We start from the raw sequence: 21342 nt of genomic DNA, 5'->3' as shown, positions 1-21342 counted from the left end.
TGATTTAAATTGCTTTATTAAAATAAACCTTGTTTAAAGTGCAGGATCGGTCATAGCACTTACTAAGATGGACTTCAGGGTTCTATGTTTAAAGATACATGTACTTGATAAGGTTTTCTAATGAACCATCAAGATAATCGTGATGTAGTCATGATTCATCAAGACAAACTATGCTTAAACGCACCCCTGACATAATCTTATCTCGTGTAATCGTGAATAATACACTTTGATCAAGGTTTTAGAGTGATTAAACTTTTATCAATAAGAAATATTGGTACATGTTGTTATTTGGGGATACTTCTAAGATCATTTTGTACATTATCTCGTATGATTTCTCACTGTTTGCTATCTTCACCTTTCATAGTAAGTATAAGAACGTTTGCTATGATTTATATAACTACACGTGTACATACCTGTAACCTGAATTAACCTTTAGAGGGGCTCCTCCACAAGTAATTTCACAAATAATTTTTTTTCTTACTTTTTATTCGTTCATTGCTACATGTTTAAATATGTTATCAGACAGAGTAAACTAACTATTGATAAAAAGACGTTATACGTAAAGCGCACAGAGTGTATGATAAGATGGTAATACGCCCAAATCAACCAAGTGACACACTTATGATTCTTTATTCTAATTAAGGGATTTCTGGTTTTAACCTGGTTTTTGAGCGAGTTCAAAGAATTAAAGGTCGTGGAAGGTTTCGTGGTTCTGCCTCGCAATACGATTTCAAGGTAATTAAATTTATTTACACCATATTTCTAAATCATTACAGTTGCTATCAATGGTATCGCTGATAATCTAAACTGTATTCATGGAGACGGTACTTTTGATGAATATTGTATATGTAAATAATCATGATCCTGAATTTCGTTGACAGATTGATTGCATTTTGTAGGATGACATGGATTACTTGTAGATAAACGACCCATTTATTATCATTACATTTGTATGTTGAATTGTAGAATGACATATGTATGAGTTTAGAGGGGATTTTACACCTATTTTGTTGGAAATGTTTTAACGCTCTCAACTAAAAGATGATTTAGGCAATGTGGGATCTGTAATTCAGCTTTTGTTGGTGTAAGAAAGTACCACTTAAATTAGCATGAAGGTGTTCTGGATCCGCTCCCAGTATACTTACTAGTATATGTATCATTTGTTTACTACGAACGATCACATATATATCAGGAAATCTAGGTCATGTCAATAATTATTATACATAAATACTATTGACAAATGATGATAAAAATGATGATAGCCACGGCATGCTGTTAATAACCCAAATATATGATCAAAGATTTGTCTTATGTACAATCGTCAGATTGTGAGCTTTGGTACAGAAACCAAAATTCATATACCCAAATTAAAGACTGTTGTGTTCCTTTTTTTTTTTTGATAATTCCTTTTTAGACCCCATGTGTTCAACCTCAAAATGTTCTGCAAAAAATTGCAAAACTTGTGATATACTGATCACTAGTAATTCATTTAATAGTAATCTCACTGGACGTAGTTTCTGTACCAAAACTTTTGATAATTTGACTTGTAAATCTTCTAACGCTGTCTACGCCATTGAGTGTAACCTGTGTGGCTTAATTTATGTGGGAGAAACCAAGGGTTCACTTAATAAAAGAATATCGGGGCACATATTTCAAATTAATAATGGTGGTAACCAACTTCTTTACAAGCATTTTAATGCACCGGACCATTCCATCTTGTTGATGAGGGTAAGGATTTTGGAGAGAAAAAAATACCATCACACAAACAATCCAAGATTAAGCACCCCTTTTCGTAGACAATGAGAAGATCACTGGATCAGGACCCTAGGCACTGCATTTCCATATGGATGCAATGATAATGTATATAATGTGGGAAATTTGACTAGTCCACAAGGAAATAACATGAATGTGATGGAACTCTTTCCCCCATAACCAAAGACGGAAACGCAGTCATGGACATCGTTCATATAAAAGACAATGTATAAATGATGTCACGTTTGATTCACTTTTGCCTTAAGCCAACAGACAATTAGGTCCACATCATATTCGTACAAAACTTTATTCTGTTCCATTGAGAGTTTTATACATGTTATTTGAAGAAGCTATGGCTAGTCTACACTTGAATTTTTCAACACCTGAATATAGACTGAACTCTATGATTATGGATGTTGCTCATCACATGCTCTTTAAACCAGCACGGACCATGGATGATATTCCTTCCAAATCATGCCGCCATTTCCTTAAGCTCCAATATACCAACAAAGGAATAAATGCCGTCAACATAAGCAACATTCTTCATCATAAAAGGGTTCAGTCGTGTATTCCAACTTTTTTCAAGTTCAAGTCTACACCCTATATTTCTTACAGCTATACTTCTACTATTGCATCCAAACTTTTTAATTATAAACAAACTTTGCAGTGCCTATAGACCATCTTATACGTAATCCACCTACGTGTTCTTGTTCTTCATCTTCTTTCAACTATAGTCCAGCTGGACATGTCATTACTGGTGATGTTGATATAGTTGAAAATGAGGACCTCAAATCAGTTATTCTAAAAGGTCCTAAATACAGAGAACCTCGGTCTTTTAATTGGCGACAGAACGTCATCTCTATTATGAATCATGTCGAAGATTATGCCAGACGATGGGCGAAATATGAAAAAGAATAACTTGATACATTGTCAGAATGGGTTAAAAGCATAAGAGGAATATTAAAATCCCGCATTCTACATATGAAAACAAAAGTACCTACCATATATCCCTCTGTGTTTAGTAAACCAGAAGTGATAAAACAATTAGATAGGTTACATGAGGAATATGTTTTGGTTCCAGCTGACAAACTAGTAATAACATTGTCTTTGTTTGTAAGGATCATTATTACAACTGTATTTTCAACGAACTTGGCATTAATTCCACTTTTGGTAATCGTACTTATACTCCAACTGTCCTTTCAAAAAATGAAGTTCTTCAAAACCATGCTTCAGTTTTAGATACATTTAATATCCCAGTCAATGGGTGGAATGAATATGAGTTACCGTACCTATACTGGATTCCTAAACTACATAAAAACCCTTACAAATAAAGATACATTGCTGGATCCAGTAAGTACTCTACCAAGCCCCTATCTTTGCTCCTCACGAAAATATTAACAGCTGTGAGGGAGAAACTTCAAACTTACTGTGCGACTACAGATGCCAGAAGTGGTGTTAATCAAATGTGGATTCTAAAAAATTCTAAAGAACTTTTAGTAAACTTTTAATCGCAGAATTTTCCACAAATCAATAACATTAAAACCTATGACTTTTCAACACTTTACACGACCATTCCTCACGATGAAATAAGGACTAGATTTTTTGACATCATAGAGAGTTGCTTCGTCAACAAAAATGGAAAACGGAAATATTCATATCTAGTGATCAGTTATTCAAAAACTTGCTTTGTTAAACACCACTCTGATTCCACGCACAAGTACTCTGAAGTTGAAATAAAAAATATGCTAGAGTTCCTCATTGACAATATCTTCGTGGTGTTTGGTGATCAGGTCTTCCAACAGTCTGTTGGAATTCCCATGGGCACGAATTGTGCTCCTTTGTTAGCTGACCTGTTTCTATATTCATATGAAGCAGAATTTATTCAGCTGACCTGTTTCTATATTCATATGAAGCAGAATTTATTCAAAAACTTCTACGTGAGAAGAAATAATCTCTCGCTGTGGCCTTCAATTCGAGATTTCGATATATCGATGACGTTTTGTTTATTAACAATAATAAATTCCATTCATATGTCGATTTGATATATCCCTGTGAGCTCGAAATAAAGGACAACACAGAGTCGTCTACTTCTGCTTCATACTTAGATATTGTATTGAAAGTAGACATTAACGGCAAATTGACAACTCAACTGTATGACAAACGGGATGATTTCAGCTTCTCCATCGTCAACTTCCCATATTTATGTAGCAGTATTCCATTATCACCTGCATATGGTGTTTATACATCTCACTGATTCGATATGCAAGAGCTTGTTCTGCGTATAGTCAGTTTTTAAATCGAGGTAAACTACTGACAAACAAGTTGATGATACATGGGTTTCAACAGTCTCGATTGAAGTCAGCATTTCGCAAATTCTATGGTCGTTGTAACAATCCAGTTCGTCAATACAACCTATCATTGGGTCATATGCTGTCTGATGTGTTTCATACCGATTGTTAAGCCGTTCTTGGCACACTGCTTTTGATTGCGGATAACTCCGTTTACCTGAACAGGATATAGGGCTCACGGCGGGTGTGACCGGTCGACAGGGTATGCTTACTCCTCCTAGGCACCTGATCCCACTTCTGGTGTTTCCAGGGATACGTGTTTGCCCAACTATCGATTTTGTATTGCTGGTAGGAGTTATGAGATTGATCACTGTTCGTTAGCTTCACCTTTTATGTAGTAGATATATCCATGCCCATTATACCTATACTTGTTAAGATTTTAAACGAAATAAAGAAACATACTTCTCAACCTTAGCATCAATGTTGTTCTAGGCCTAGGAATCATGTATTTCATATAGGATTATGGTCAGAGCTCTACTTGCCCATTCAATTTCACATTCTTCATACCGTTTTAAAGAAAATAAAAAGAAAGGTATTTAGTTCAAGAATCCTCTTGCAACTCAGTTGTCATTCTCAAAGTTGTCATTCTCCAATTGATTAAAAAAATGACGTAAAACAGGAATTATGATATCATAAATAAGAAATCCATTTTCAGTATTTTCACATGAGGCAGCTTATTTGCACGGTTTGTATTCTGGGAAAACATTGTCCAGGATAAACTGTCTATTTACACAAATACCATACACATATATCTATTTTTGAGTGATTATCCAAAGCTTGGCTACATATTTTTTGAACGGCAAGCTGCAACAATTGCAGATTTAGATTGTCTATTTATAATATATATCTATTTTTGAGTACAGCTTTATGATAGAAAATTTTGTTTGTCCAACGCTGGGCTCCATATTTCCTGAAAGACAAGCTGCAACAATAAAAATTGTGTGTCTAAATATAGATTCTAACTACATGTACATAGATTGATAGAAATCTGTCAAACATTTTGATCTTAATGAAACATTTGTTTCTGTGCCCATTCAAGCCCTTAAACGGATATTTTTTTTAAAGCCTAGCATTTTATAAACCTTGCAAAGTTCATGCCATGATTTGTGATGAAAATGCAGAAAACAAATACGAGAGAAAAAAAATAATGAAATATATGGAGTGTCAAATTAACATAAACACAAATCACAGGTATCTTTAATTATTTGAAGATATCATCTCGTATTCAATTATTGTGTGCATCAAATTAATTATTGCTCTTAACAATGCAATTGATGAGAATATCAATTCAATTCATGAGAACAATAGTTGATTTGATGCGCGCATTAATTCAATCCATTAGAGCAATAATTGATTTGATGCGCGCATTAGTTCAATGCATGAGAGCAATAATTGATTTGCTGCGCGCATCAATGCAATCATTGCTCTCATCAATTCAATTGATTACTGTATGGATATGGTGAAAATATTGCTCACAAAATTACATTTGGAGCTAAGTATAAATAGTTTTCTTTAAAGCTTGGTATAAATAATTTGATGATCTCTTTAATTCAATTGAAGATATCTTTGAATAGTTACAAGGCTTTTGTTTAAGGAATTAATACACGTATAATTTTTTCTAAAGAGAGTAGCAATTCAATTAAAGAGATATTTAATTCGATTGTGGATACGTTGAAATGAAGACATCTCTAATCATTTACATGTACTTGCTCTCTCTCTCTCTCTCTCTCTCTCTCTCTCTCTCTCTCTCTCTCTCTTAAACTCAATGAATTATTTTGTACATCAATTGAATCAATGATATCATTAATTGATTTGAAGAAAGCAATTATTCAAGTATTGCGCGCATTAACTGAATCGGAGTGCATTGCAATATACATGCAATTGAAGAGAGGAATAATTCATTTAATTATTTGAAGAGATCGAATTGTTAGGTGCATTAGCCTCATTGTTTTCATATTATTAAAGAGTGATAAGTAAATGTATATGTTACATCCATTAAATTGTTTTTGTAAATGGTATATTTTTGAGAATATGAATATGTCTTACAATAGAATACGACCAATATGTAGTATTCTATGTACCATTTCAGGAGGGATGAAATTTACACCTACAGTTTGATACTAGTATTCAAAATGACGAACTAAAAATATCAATTTTTCCCAATTTACAAATGTATGCATCCCTGAGACAAACTCCAAAGCGATACATGTATGTTTAAAGAGAAGAAAACAAATTTCAAATAACATAAGGTTTCATTTGTTTCAAGAATGCAAGTTTTTTTCTGCTTATTGGAAAACAACTTGGTTTAATCGTTAAAATCAACAAATTGCTCTTTTTGCTACTTGTGCATTTAGAACATTATTTATTTAAATACGAGTAGTACCAATACCTGTAAATTTATTTGACGCTGTATTCACATACGAGCTTTTACATGCGTCTAAAGATCATTTTAGTAGACTTATTTTCTACTTCGGAAGTACTACAACACCTCTGATACAGGCTTCTCTCCTAATCGTTGCTATATTTTTGGTTTATTTGTTTAAAGTATGAGAGGCTAGAAATCATACATTTTCACTGTATGAACCATAGAGCCTAAAGGTAGAAGTCTACTGTTTAAGAGTCCTGAAGAAAAGAAGATATGCATCTCAATATCTGCAATGGTTTAGCAGACACAAGCAATTAAATGTACCATTTTCTACCTTCTCACGTAAACACACGAGTGTCAAATCAGAAAAAAGGTCTTTATCAGTTGTGGAATGCGCTACGTAACAAATTTGCCCACGGGCCTTATCATTCAAATTAGCATCATGACCTCTGAGTCAAATGAAATTGAAGTATTAGGAGAAAATAGTGATTAGCTTGATTTAGATGTTGAGGAAGATATTACAAATCAAGGAAATTCTAGTAAAGATTCATTCAAACAGACTGAGAAGATGAAAGTTTTGTTGCTATTGCACCATAGAACACTGACCGTAGCATTCTCCCTTGCCAATATGAGCCTTACGCAATTTTCGACGATGAAGATTTATCTGACAATGCAGAAATTATCCAGTCGAACAAAACATGTAGTAGAAATTGGTGAATATTTCAATTGTCCTAAATTTGATCATAACAGAGATCAGTAATTTTGACAGATAGATTTTAAAAATAGATGTATTGACAATTTAGGTGATTACAAAGTTAAGTTAGGTATGATCTTGAATTGAAATAGACAATTCCTCCAAATTTTCCTAAAATAAAGTTCAAGCTTACTGTAGTTTCACTGTGTTTTCAATACTAGGCATTGTACATTGTGCATCCATTTTTTTGATGTATTTGGTTGATGATCTTGTATTTATTCTGTTTTTACGCAATTATTTTTTTAATGATAGATTATCCTCATATGATATATGCATTCATAATTTTATAAGAATTTCGGAATGTTATTCAGTCAATGTAGATAAAGTAAAACTACTGGAAAATGTTTCATATTTTTTTCATATTGAAATATAATAAAACACATAAATCCACTCAAGCCATTCATAAGTATCATTATCCATATAAGTGGAGAGAGAGAGAGAGAGAGAGAGAGAGAGAGAGAGAGAGAGAGAGAGAGATGAAATAAGTAAATAGGAATTACCATCTGTTCCTGTTTTACAAAACCCCTTTTTACCGTTTTTTGCTTTTTCTTGTACCTCATTGGATTCATCCTCCTCTTCATCAGTGATTCTGTTTTGTTTCTTTCCCCAAAACACTGGGGTGGTGTATTGTTAGAACTGACCAGGATTTAAAGTATCATTACTTATTTAAAGTATCATTCTACTTTACTGGAATTCCCTGTGAAAAATTTGGAATTCATGTTATAATTGATAACAGAAATCAACAAAATGTAACTCCAGCATACTAGAGTGTCTACATGGCCTCTCTGGCCATTTTCTCTTTAGTTTAACAAAGACAGTACATTTTGGAACAAAATCTGGTTCTTTCTTAAATGGAATATAGTGCAGGGACACCCGTAACACATCTTCTACCCTTACTTGTCTCACTGTGAGCATCCCAGAAGATGTTTTCTTACTCGCAATGTTTGTAAAGCGACGGAGATTGCCGGTACAGGTATTCACAATTATGACATCACATAGCCGATGACAGCGGAAACTGTCGAGGATAAGATTAATTGCACCGAGGTTTGACATTTTAATGAATTTTAGCTAAGCCATAAATCCTACATACATGGATTTTGCAGGATTGGGGTTCAAATAATTAGATAAGTATTTTAATACAAAAATTATTGAAGGGGGGTACTCTTTAACATTGCTAATATAATATGTCTTCGTTTCAGATAATTCCTAGGTTCCAGCATGAGACTTTGGGGTTTTTTACCACTCACTTTGATTATATTCATCAGCTGGGGAAACATACAATCTGTCGAAACCCAGTTCCTCGATCAATTGTCATCTATTTTAAAGCTATCTAACATGACAGCGAAATTTATATCGCTTTCAAACTTTCTCGGGGAACCTGTGATTTTTGACAACCTTGAACATCTTTTCCTGGGAGCCATCCCCTTGATATCAGAAATGGGTCACATCAAACCACAAATCTACCAACATATGTTACCATGGATTTTAAACAATCTACCATATGCTCTCAAGAGCAAACTAGTTTTAAACGTTACACATGATATCGTGGATGAAATAAATCATGTTAATATTACTGGTCTAGACCCAAGTAATGGTAGTGTTTTTATGGATGGATTCATTGAAAGACTTGACCTGTTGCACACAGGCATGCGCGCAGTGGATACAATATTGGAACCTATTTTCATCAATAATGGTTTAAATCCCAAATATTTCGACTCTACTATTCCCAAAGCAATAGCATTTTCGGAAAAATTCCTAAAAGACTACGGAGAAAAAGTTTTGGGTACTATAATTAAGGAAATAAACTCCGTAAACACATCTGAGATAGCAAATAATGATACTCTAGCTCTTGAAATAAAATTCTGGAAACAGTTCAGTTTGCTACGCTTAGGAGGAAGCGTCCTTCAAGCCGTGTTAACACCTGTAGAGGAACACCTGCCACAGCCTCAGACTGGACCACTGAGAGACCAGTGTTACAGTGACGTCATGACGTTTCTGAACAATCTATTTCAAGGATCTAAATGGGCTGTTGAAAGTAAGGCAAACACTGATTTAAAAAAATACTGACTTCAAAACACGTTGTTAATATTTCCCTCATAGATATCAACTATATAGTTGCTATAAAAAATCAATGAAGAATCAATGCATAAATGATAGCATACTAAATCTGAATTCAATTTTCATCGTGTTTGCCCAACTCTTTATTTGTATTGCTTATAGGAGTTGTGAGATTGATCACTGTTCATTTTCTTTACCTTTCATACGTATTTCTGTTAATCGTTACATTTCCCTTCATACCCACGCTACGATCTATCTGGAATACGATACAGTGAAATGTTTACATGTTGCCTAATGTTGCTTCCTTTTAGTGTTCGATGCTGCTGGTAAACCTCCAACCGGTACACTCACAGGTAATCTTCATTTCATTGGTTCTTATGACCAGTGTTTGGGCATCACACCTAATTTTACTGGTGCCGGAGATCTCCGTACCACGGCTACCAAATACTGCAGAGCGACATTCGACATTCCAGATAACCTGATGGCATCAATCAAAGCCTTGATAGGGGACGTGGTAAGGTTTCTTTTGTCTTTCAATACACCATTTATTCTGATTGCATGTGATTACTTTGACTGATCGTTGGTTGTATTGTATTTTTCAAACAGAACACATTCGGAGTTCCGATTACATTGACCTGGGGCTTGTGTCTTCCTGCCTCTTGTCAGGACGGAGATGTTTCAGAACTATTCAAACTAGGTAAATTGATACAGCTTGCAACTTAAACATACAGTCAAAGCTCAGTTGAAGTGCACATAATAATTACATGTAATATTTATTGTTATAAATAGTTTTCGTTATCTTCACCTTTGATTCAGTGATCATAAATGAAATGATTTAAAGCAAAATAACTAAAAATTATTTTTTCAGGTTTTCTCAAAACCTTAAACTTAACACCTTTTGTGGAATGCTCCAGATCTTTTGGTATTGAAGGCAAGGACACCATTATAATAATGTAAGTCAAATATTCTTCAAAAGTATTGATTAGAAAATAAAAGAAACAATATGCAATCCTGATATGATATCGACAGAACTGCCAAATATTCTTCAAAATTATTGATTAGATGATGAAAAAAGAGAAGATGCAATTCTGATATGATATCGAAAGAAGTGCACATACTTGATTGACTCTTATATGTAATTTTGTTCATCAATCTCTTTTGAACAATATCCAGCAATTATATTACATACTTTTTCAGCGTTATTCTTGGTGCTATAGTGCTTGTTTGCGTAATGGCGACTTTATTTCACGTCTACCGATTCTCCGACGATGAGGAAAACGAGGAACTAACTACGTTTACCCCTTCATTACCAAAAGCCTATGAGAGAAAGGGGGACCATCCGGATATGGAAGAAACAAATTTTTCAGCAGAAAAAAGAAACGGCCATGTAACAAGAAATGGTCATCTGACTACTATGGACGATGAAAATGACTCGATGGACTCATTAGTATTAGATGAAAAATACGAAGGTCGTATAAACAACATTTACTACCATAATATTTCATTCAAACATTACGTATACATGTATCATTGACCATTTTTAAACGATTTATTCTAACTATATATAACTAAACAACCCTTCAATATCTACAACTTGTATCAATCTTGTATGTAAAACTTATACGGTACCAATTTTGATGCACCAGATGCGCATTTCGACAAATAATGTCTCTTCAGTGATGCTCAACCGAAATGTTTGAAATCCGAAATAACTATGAAGATTTAGATCTAAATATAGCCAAAAACAGCATGCCAAACAAGTGGAGCCAAATTCGTCCAAGGATGAGAGCTATGCACGAGGGAGATAATCCTTAATTTTGAAATGAATTTCTAAATTTTATAACAGCAATTAAATATACATCCGTATTTTCAAGCTAGTAACGAAGTACTTAGCTACTGGGCTGTAGAGACCCTCGGGGACTAACAGTCCACCAGCAGAGGTCTCGACCCAGGGGTCATAATGTAAAACTTATACGGTACCAATTTTGATGCACCAGATGCGCATTTCGACAAATAATGTCTCTTCAGTGATGCTCAACCGAAATGTTTGAAATTTGAAATATCTCATAAGAAGATTCATATAGGCACTGCAGCTGCTTGATACTATCATTTTGATAAATTATAATATTTACATTTTCAATGTTTTTGCCATCGATCTCTTTACCACTTTTCCTCTTCAACGCGCTGCAGTTTTGAACAATGTGCATATGAATACATATGTACTTGATAAATATAGTACATCTATTTCAACGGCTAGAAATTCCGACAAAAATGAAAATAGAATGCAAATCATCGTTGCAAACCACGCTTACAGATTCCATGAGTACCTATCCTACCTCAACCCGTGGCTATATAATCAGCAAAACCCTCGATTTTCATGAATATTTAATATGCTATGACACAATCATTCATTGACCAATCACAATCACGATAAGTTTTTGATATTATGATATAGGCAAAACATGTAGCATTTATTGGTAAATAACAGACCCCAAAAACAACCTTACATATCATTCTTTTAGAAGGAAGTCAAATAAATAGCTACATGTATATAGGAAATAAAATCCAACAACAAAGGGCATGCTTGTAAAATCTGTAAACTTATTTTGATTGACTATTGTATTTTTTCATCAGCAATCCTCTGATTACTCCGATTCAAGCCACGCGATGATCTACGAGTGGTTTTTTTAAAAATCCAAATGATATATGAACATAAATATTCAGTAAGTCGAAGGCTTTCTTAGTCATACAGCCACGGTTATGACGTAGTGTGAACGAAGACAATACGCGTGCTTTGCAACGAGGAATATAAATATGAGAAATAAATTTCATTTCAGAAAATACATCAGGGTGTGAACTGCAAGGCTTCATGCCGACGTCCTTCAACTTACCAGTATGTCGGTCTGAAGCATCACAGTTCATACCTTCGTGTATTTTGAAAAACAATTCTATGTCTTAAATATATCTTTAAATTAAAATTGGTGTATATACCGTTGAAATTGGAAGTAAGTACATGAAACAGTTAAAAACTTTGTCGTTTGGTATACAGTAGAATTATATTTCTGCTAATTTGAAAAACAAACTGTTCTTTAAAAGAATGGAATTATCATTGAAGGTTTTCTGGATTTTTTCCTCCAGGTTTTATGAAGAAACTCACGAAGGCATTTTCCTTGTATCAAAACATACCTGACGTGATGTCTTTCGATCAACCAAAAGATTCCATCCAATGTGTTTACGGCATACGATTTTTCAGTCTCGCTTGGATAGTTTTAGGAAACTCCTTTCTGTATGCAGCTCTTTCTATAACTAAAGCACCGGTTACAGGTTAGATAATCATTATCATAAAGCACCGGTTACAGGTTAGATAATGATAATCATAATTACGAATAGATGTTATCCAATGATTATTATAAAGATGAATAGTAATTAGCGATGGATATAATATACACTATTCGTTATCTTCACATCCGTTGGGGATCCGGGTTAGAATACGTTCTCAGTGCCCCTTGCTTGTCTTAAGAGGCGACTAAATGGAGTGGTCCTTCGGATGAGACCACAAAAATCGAGGTACCGTGTCACAGCAGGTGTGACACGATGAAGATCCCTCCCTGTTCAAAGGCCGTTAGCGCCGAGCATAGGCCTAAATATTGCAGCCCTTTACCGGCAGTGGTGACGTCTCCATATGAGTGAAACATTCCAGAGTGGGACGTTAAACAATATCAAATCAAGTGACATCGGTATCTTCACCTTTCATATAACCATAGTAATGGTATCACCAGTTTTGAAAAGATATCTAGTGTATCCGTTCAAATATGTACACTAACTACTTCTTCGGTAATTCAAAAATGTTTGGTGTAGAAACTATTGGAAATGCAACCAGACTCCAATCATTCTGTGTTGTCCTTTATTGTAACAGGTAACTTATTGGAAGGCGTGGGGCTGTTGAAGAATTTCGCTTTCCAGGCAGTTTACACTGCACCTTTTGCTATTGACTCATTCTTCGTCATCAGGTATAGGAAATAATCATTATATGTGACCCCTTGATTTGGATGGGGATTTGTGCATGTAATGAAGCAACACTTACATGTCATAATCACTAATCATAAAGTACATAAGAATAAGTAAATAAACTTAATATTTTTAATATAGATGCATGGATTTGATTAATTGATCAATAATTGTTTTCTAAGTCAGTATATTGTTTATTAAAACATTATCCTACAATGTCATTTTACAATGAAAATGATAATCATATGTACCCCTTGATTTCGTTGAAGATTTGTGCATGTTATGAAGCAACACTAGTTCTTTAAGAGCTTGTCTACGAGAAAACCATGCAAATATATAAAAATGAAGGAAATGGTCGTTATCAATATCATTTCTAATCATTTATATCATTGGAATATATGGTTGGAATAATTATAATTTGAGGTCAATTTATTGATAGGTCGTTTCTATTTTTTAGTAACAGCGCATTCTGTATTTACACGCGGATTAATCTTTGAACACAAGAAAAATCCTTAAATATTAGGGTTTTATTTTTTCAAAAATGCAAATCAATTCTGAAGACTTATGAAAAGAATGGATTTTTTAAAATGATATTTCCATGTAAACCACTTATGGAGAAATCATGTTTGACATCATAAGTGTCCATATAGAGATTACATGGAGCCTGTAATTTGGCGTTGTGCCAAACTTTTTAATTTTGTGTTATATGGTCAATTTTGAAATAGGTGTTGCTGCAAAAGTAACGCTTAAATTTCTTTAAAAGTGTATAAAACTTAAATATCAAATCCTTGTCTGTAAAATATAAAAAAATATACTTTGGACTTTTGACCGTTGAATTGCAATTAAAATTTAAAAACTGACAAAAATGAATATTTTTAAGCATTTAAAATTATCTTTTAAAAGATTAAAGATTTCAATTTTGTGATATTGGATGCATAAATTGTTTGGAAATTTAATTTTATTTGTAGATTTAACATTTTCTAATAAATAAATCCCAGTAATCTACTATTTTATATGAAAAAGGGGGTATTTTAATGAAATAGACCTGTTGCTGGAATTACTTCCCCTTTGATGCACTCTTCATACGTAGAAGGCACAAAATGATTGCAATATCATGGAATGTTATGATTCCAACTTGAAATGGGATTTGAGAATTTGTACATCATGTTTATGTGATATCAGTGAAAGACATAACAGTATCTGTGAATGTAATCCAGAAATTTCTAAATATTGGCAGGGTTTAAAAAGTATCCGGTACTTCGTCCTGTTATACTGCAAACTAGTAGATCTACCAGTGCATAGGCATTTTGTCATTGAAGAATTGAAAGTGTTCTTTCTTTGATAATTCATGCATTAACCAAGAATGCTTAGATGTTATATGGAAGAAATCAAAGAAAATATGCATCTATAGTCAGTCCAGATGGAGCATGTGAGGATCTAGTGCAGCGCCCCCCCCCCCCCCTCCCCGAATTTGCAAAATGTATTTACCATCATGATTGACGAAAAAAATTTGCTATTAGTTTACATATATGCACTGAGTAATGAGGACAGGACAAAATAACAAAATTGTGAAATAAAAATGCATAACGTGTTTTCAATTAAGAATGTATACTGTAACAGTTTGCTCGGTATCTTTCTTTCTTCTTCAGTGCTCAATGTAACAGTAAGACATACTCAATGTTTAATCATAGGTTACGATTCAATATGCAAAAATTTACACCTTTCTCTATTTTACCAACAACAAATATATAGATATTGTAAACTGATGGTATTACGTATATGTACATACTAATGTAGTTTCTTAAAGTCATTGATGTAGGTAGAGTTTGGATCGTCACTATACTTTGTTAATCATGAGAAATTGTTCGGGGAAAAATTTGGAAAAATCATTTATCTGACAGGGAAACCGAAGATTATTTCGATCAGGTCTCTTTAGCTAAATCAGCGCCCCTACCCCCTCTACTTTTTATGGCAATCAATAAACAATTGAAATGGAAGCTTGAACTGATGAATTAAATCCTTGGACCCCCCCCACATTATTATCATTATCGAGGATTTTGAGCTTCGGGTTGTGTTAAAAGTAATTTTTAGGGAGGTTGGGGGGTTCTATAAAAACTTTGCCACCCACGCCCTCCGCCCTGGTGATAAGTGTCAACTACGGGGCCTTTCCACCTATCTACACTGTATGTGTTTAGACAGGACATACTATACCAGTCGGGTCAGGTATAAACAATACATTTGATTACAAATTATATTTCCAATTATTACAAGCGAACTTCTTTACTTTTGTGCGAATTCGGACGTTATTATTATCTGACTTTCATCTTCGGTGCAATTTATTTGATTACTGTCAGTTAGTATTTAAGCTATATGTCATTTATATATATATTTAGATATATTTAACATTATTGATTATTTTATGATTTTAACAAGGTCATTCACTATCTAAGAGCATTTTACCATTACCACCCCTCTCTTCTCAATATAATGTTTATAATCATTAATTTCCGGTATTGAATATGGCTGCTTCGAACCCTTTCGCATGGATTTAGAATGTAGAATAATACGCTACATGTAAGAATAAAAAACAAAAGAAAGACAAGAAAAGAACATGCACATTCCTTTTAGCTCACCGGGACGACTATCCGGAGAGCTACATGTATTGTAATGACCCCAGTGTTGGAGTCGACGCCACTTTAAGGAAACACTTTAACCTGGGTTATATCTTCTAAACCAAGGGGGGTTAGGGTGTTGATATATCCCTTATTGATTCCCCATGAAGAGACCTTTGATGTGGTACCAAGACTTTCGACCTTGTGACCTTGACCCTATGTTTTAAAAAAAGCCCTTCAACCTGGGCTATGTCTTTTAAACCAATAGGGATAAGGCTTTGATATTTTACATATATAGATGCCTCATGAAGAGACATTTGTTTTGGTTTGACCTAACGACCTTTGCCTTGAACTTTGACGTACTGTTCCAAAACTTTATCTTGGTTATAAAATATCTTTTGAACCAAGAGTGATAGATCTTTGATGTTTCAAACATAGATGCCATTTCTGTTGTTATCAGAACTGTCAACGTCGACCTTGGACTTTGACCTATTTTTAAAAAACTTTTAACCTTTTGAACAAACGGTTAGGTACAGTCATCTGACAACTCTTGTTGATATGTACATATTAAGCATGTTCTCTAAATGTTCAAGGGTTGCTGCTCAATTTTTTTTTTCTGGGTACTTCATTTGTTAAAGTTTGATGCCATCTAAACATTCCTAACCACAAAGTACTTTTTATCTAATATATTGTACCTGACAACTTCATATGACGTGTTAACTGTCCCGAGGAAAAGATAAAGATTTGGGGTATTATACTCTTGTTATTTATTAAGTTTTGTCTTCATACAAGTTTTACCTTTGAACTTAAAGCACGTCAGTCTTTAAATTGGTCTAAATGTTACAATGGCAACAATTTTATTTGTTTTAGAATATCAATATTGTGACTCTCATACAACTTTTCAAAAGTTACATTGCTGTCTGGCTTAGTATTTGCGACTGAGTTTGATTATTTCAGAATGTTTTCAATAACCAGTCAGATTTAAAAAAAAATAAATAGATTTATCCTTATTGTATCCATGGGAAAAGCAAATCTATGAAGAAATATGATCCAATTGCTTGTGGTATATTTAAGTCTCTGTAGGACCACAATGTAAACTAGTCATTTATACTAATCGTGCTACCTTGTCTAAATAAAGAATTTATTATATATAGCATAATATAAATTGGCATGAAATTTGTTTTTAAAAATTGCAGTTTAAAAGTACACAAATATCAATTTTGTTAAATTACAACTATTCATAGGATGCATATTATTTTTTGAAAAACGTTATTTTTTCAAATTTTGCAATCTGTCACCATGGCAACCAGGACCCATAGCAACAAAAAATGATTGATACATACTTCTGGTCATCTGATGTGAAATCATAAAATTATATAAGACTTAATAAGATAACAAGGACCATGCATGGCAAACATGTTTAGGTGGCTACCAGAATAAAAAGCAGGAAAAAATGTCCAACTTGAAGTATTAATATACATGTATTTACTATAATCTAGAGTCCAAAGATAAATTTTTGATATATCGAAAATATGCTTCTTTTCTATAAGATGAAAGTAATTTTGAATAAATCAAAGCGTTACGTTTTGACTACTAGTTGATTCAAAAGTTATCATTTTCTGCAATTTATCAAAATCTGGAATCGTGCCAAATTTGTGACCTTTGTGCACTTAAACGAAAGTAAAATTTTAGAGTCCCACTAAACAATATGAATATGTATATCCAGTTGTTTTACAAACTGTGTCAATTATTAAAAATCCATTTTCAATAACCTGTTAGAATTTTTAAATAGAAAGGGTAAAATATACATAATTTTACCCTTTTGTCAGAACAAAAGTGCTATTTTCAGTAGCATGGCTGCAAATCCCTATCCAATGACTACACCCCCGAAAAAAAATATGCCAAAGTATTTGATATCGATGTACTTTATTACAATCAAAATATGTTGTTGATCCGACAACCTTGCTGCCATCACATTTTGCATGGTTTTCTCGTAGACAAGCTCTTAATGTCATGTCGTGACCATTTGGGGGTAGGTTTGGGTTACAATCTGGGATCAAACTTTTCATGGGAATAAAGATTGAAAAAACATTTATATTAAGTCAAAACAGTTGTTAGGTGCTTTTAGCTTTTTTGTTTGGTTTGGTTTAGGTATTGTTTTTTTAATAAGGTATCCACAATTTAAACAGCTCCCTTTTACATCAGAAAAATCATTCAAATTATACTTAGTTTTCTTTCCATTGGTGTTATAGATTCCTTTTGACATTGTAGTGGGTTTCTAATCACCTACCACTTTCTTCGCAAATGTCTACATAAAGGAAAACTAAAGTGGCAGTCCATATTGGGTTTCTACTCCAACAGATATATCAGGTATCTGATGTGAATACATTTCATACAATAGAGAATAAAAAAAAGGTCAGTGCGACATTATACACTTAAAAACATCTCTTACTTTCAGAATCACCCCTGTTTATATTATCATACTGATGACTTACACCTATTTCTACCATTATGTCGGCGATGGTCCTCTATATCCTAATTCTATTGCTGTTGCCGATAAATGTAAAGACAATTGGTGGCGTCATATCCTGTACGTAAACAATCTGGTCGGAACATCTGGAACTCTAGCCTTTGAACAGGTACTAACACACTGTATGTCTATATTATAGCAACACAGTCATATAAATGCATGTGCAATATTAGTTTTATATGGAATCAACAGTTCCTCATAATTCATATTAATTTTATAGTGTATGCCATGGTCTTGGTTTCTGGCTTGCATCATGCAGTTCTACCTTATAACACCAATACTCATTGTTTTTTATCTGTGGTACGTACATTTTTAAATTACTTTTCATAAGTATTTTATTTTCCATTTGGTGTGATATCTAGATGCTAAAGCTTTGCTTATATATGAAAAAATTATAGCATTACTGGATCAAAACCAAACTAAAACAATAATGTTGCTCTCCTATAGCATCTCTTCCAAAAGAAAACGAAACATCAAATACTTAAGCTTTTTCTACGTCACCTTATTTTAGCTTTAACCACGTTATACTAATTATACTAGAGTGAAAATTCATATTTGAAATTTTAAAAGGTCTTCTGTCCTTGGAGGATTAATGGTTTGCCTCCTTCTGATAGCAAGCGTCGTGGCGACGGCGATCAAGGAGAAAAAATACACGGGGGATATCTTGTCGTGAGTTAGCATGTCTTAAATTGTCTATTTCAATCTCTGTAAATTTGAATGAAATCAGAAAAAGAGTTGTGGATAATTATATATTTTGAAAAAATATTCATGATTTGATATCTTCATTATTCGATCGAGAAGAAAGATATGGTGGGAAATGAAAACGTTCTAGAACCAAATGTTCGTGATCAACATTCAAGTTTTAGTTGTGTTATGTCACATTTTGGATTGCAATTATGTGATGAAATTGTTACTTAGTTCTTTTTTCTTTTCGATAATTCCCGCTCATTCTTGCATTGCTCATACCTCCAGAATTTACTTTAGTCTTAATTCATTGTTTTATGTCCACCTTTATATGTTATAAAAAAGATGAAATAGAGGTAACAATATTAGATTGGCTTTACTCATATTAATTCCGATAATCACGAATGTTTCCCGATATTTTCAAATATCCACAATAACTCTTTGCAATGTTTGGTTGTTCATGTAATTTTCTCTTAAATCAGGATGATGTCCGATGGCGGAGACTACTGGAACAATGTTTTCATCACTCCTTGGTGTCGAGTTGGTGCCTATTGCATTGGTATTCTTCTGGGGTTCTTATTCGACAACTATGATTCTAAGAAAAAGGTCAAGATTCACAAGGTACTGTAATGACCTGGAGTACCGGTATCTCATTTGTACGTTATAGATTTATACCGGTATCTCAGATGTACGTTATAGATTTATACCGGTATCTCAGTTGTACGTTATAGATTTATTTATTCATTTTTAAGATTCCTAATGCACTCTCTTCTGTATGTATAATTGATGTGCATTAACTTAAAGAGCTTGGAATCTTTAGTTATTCCTCACTGTAAGGCAGTACTTACTATTTTTTCTGTCATTTTATTAGGCCCTCAGTCTTCTTGCATGGTTAGCTGCTCTTGGGGTTTTCATAACACTTGCTTACTCACCGTATACGAAGAATCAAGAAGGAGGTTACACTTGGACACCAATTCAGTCCGAGGTTTATGAAGCTATGTCCCACGTGGTTTGGGCCTTGGCACTCTCCTGGGTTATTTTTGCTTGTGCAACAGAGCATGGTGGTTTGTTTTTATGCATAGAAATGTTACATGTATAATTTAATGTATACTTGGCTATTTCTGCACACACTAAAATTCAGAAAACTAAGCAAAATCATGGCTTTTCATTTGTTCCTTTCTGACATTATTAGACACATCCCTAACATGAGGATTAAACGTATTTACAAAAACCTTTTAATTAGCTATCGATCTTAATTACAGTGTTTCATTTTGATAATTTTACGGATATAATTTCGTTAAATGTGCTCTATTGTTGCTTGCCTCTTCTTTTCCTTGTGAAGCGCCTTAGAGTAATTTGTTTTACTTAAGGTGCTATATAAATTTTATTATTATATTTCGATTTGTTCACATAAAAAATGATATGCACTCTGATTTATGATTTTTTTTCTGTATTGCATTAACATTTAATGTATATTCTTAAAAAGCTTACCAAATAATTGCACGTTTTATTTAGGTATTGTGAACTGGTTTCTGTCATGGCGAGGCTTTCTTCCCCTGTCACGATTGTCATATGTCGTCTATCTGATTCACCCAGTTGTTATGGTTGCATTCGTTTATAACAAAAAGGTCTTAGTCTATATGAGTTCTTTGGAAATGGTAAGTAAATCGATGTTCACCAAAGACAAAGTGTAATGTTTATTTCTTTCATGATAATTATACATACGTACATGTGAATGTTTATAATTTCTGAAAACAGATTAATTTTGAATAATGTCACAAATATGCGAAAAGTTTATTCTTATTTTCAGGTATACACGTTTCTAGGCCATCTGATTACGTCATATGTGATAGGCGTGCTGTTCGCTGTAGGAATAGAGCTACCGTTTGTACGTTTACTCCAAGTTTTCAAGAGTAGAGGATGCAGAAAAAGGGTCGGAACCCAATCATAACACAGTCATTGTCAAGGCAGCTAGTTATTTGAGCTTTCAATAATGCTTCGTGGGTCGAAATATCAAAATACTCAATACTCCATTAACATTTGCCATTCCATATATCATAGATCGAATTTGTTATATTTAAAAGAGCTGTGAAGTATGTTAAATAAAGAAATGATTTTCTCTGATGTTCGTTTTATTCACACGTCAAGTATATATAGATGAAAAAGTCGACATATTTTGCCTGCTTTATCATGATACATGTAGCTTGCGCTTGTATCTATCATTTACGGAA

General features: G+C 33.5%; 1 protein-coding gene across 2 annotated transcripts; it reads left to right on the top strand.

The window, feature by feature from the left end:
- Positions 1-253: 253 nt before the first annotated feature.
- On the top strand, positions 254-21230 carry LOC125652561 (nose resistant to fluoxetine protein 6-like). 2 transcript variants are annotated; one of them, XM_048881886.2, is made up of 17 exons: positions 254-363; positions 644-735; positions 8419-9254; positions 9589-9791; positions 9884-9974; positions 10146-10230; positions 10475-10746; positions 12416-12601; positions 13194-13287; positions 18169-18267; positions 18356-18536; positions 18648-18727; positions 18998-19096; positions 19594-19732; positions 19983-20175; positions 20627-20769; positions 20922-21230. In XM_048881886.2, exons 3-17 carry the CDS (start codon positions 8438-8440, stop codon positions 21060-21062), a joined length of 2823 nt encoding a protein of 940 aa, XP_048737843.1. In that variant the 5' UTR covers positions 254-363; positions 644-735; positions 8419-8437; the 3' UTR covers positions 21063-21230. The 2 variants fall into 2 exon arrangements, with proteins under 2 accessions (XP_048737843.1, XP_048737835.1); XM_048881878.2 differs by lacking the exon at positions 254-363 and having other exon boundaries at positions 553-735.
- Positions 21231-21342: the final 112 nt, after the last annotated feature.

Source organism: Ostrea edulis, chromosome 1, assembly GCF_947568905.1.
Source record: "Ostrea edulis chromosome 1, xbOstEdul1.1, whole genome shotgun sequence".
Taxonomy (NCBI): Eukaryota; Metazoa; Mollusca; class Bivalvia; order Ostreida; family Ostreidae; genus Ostrea; species Ostrea edulis.
This window is presented reverse-complemented; position numbering and strand designations above follow the sequence as displayed.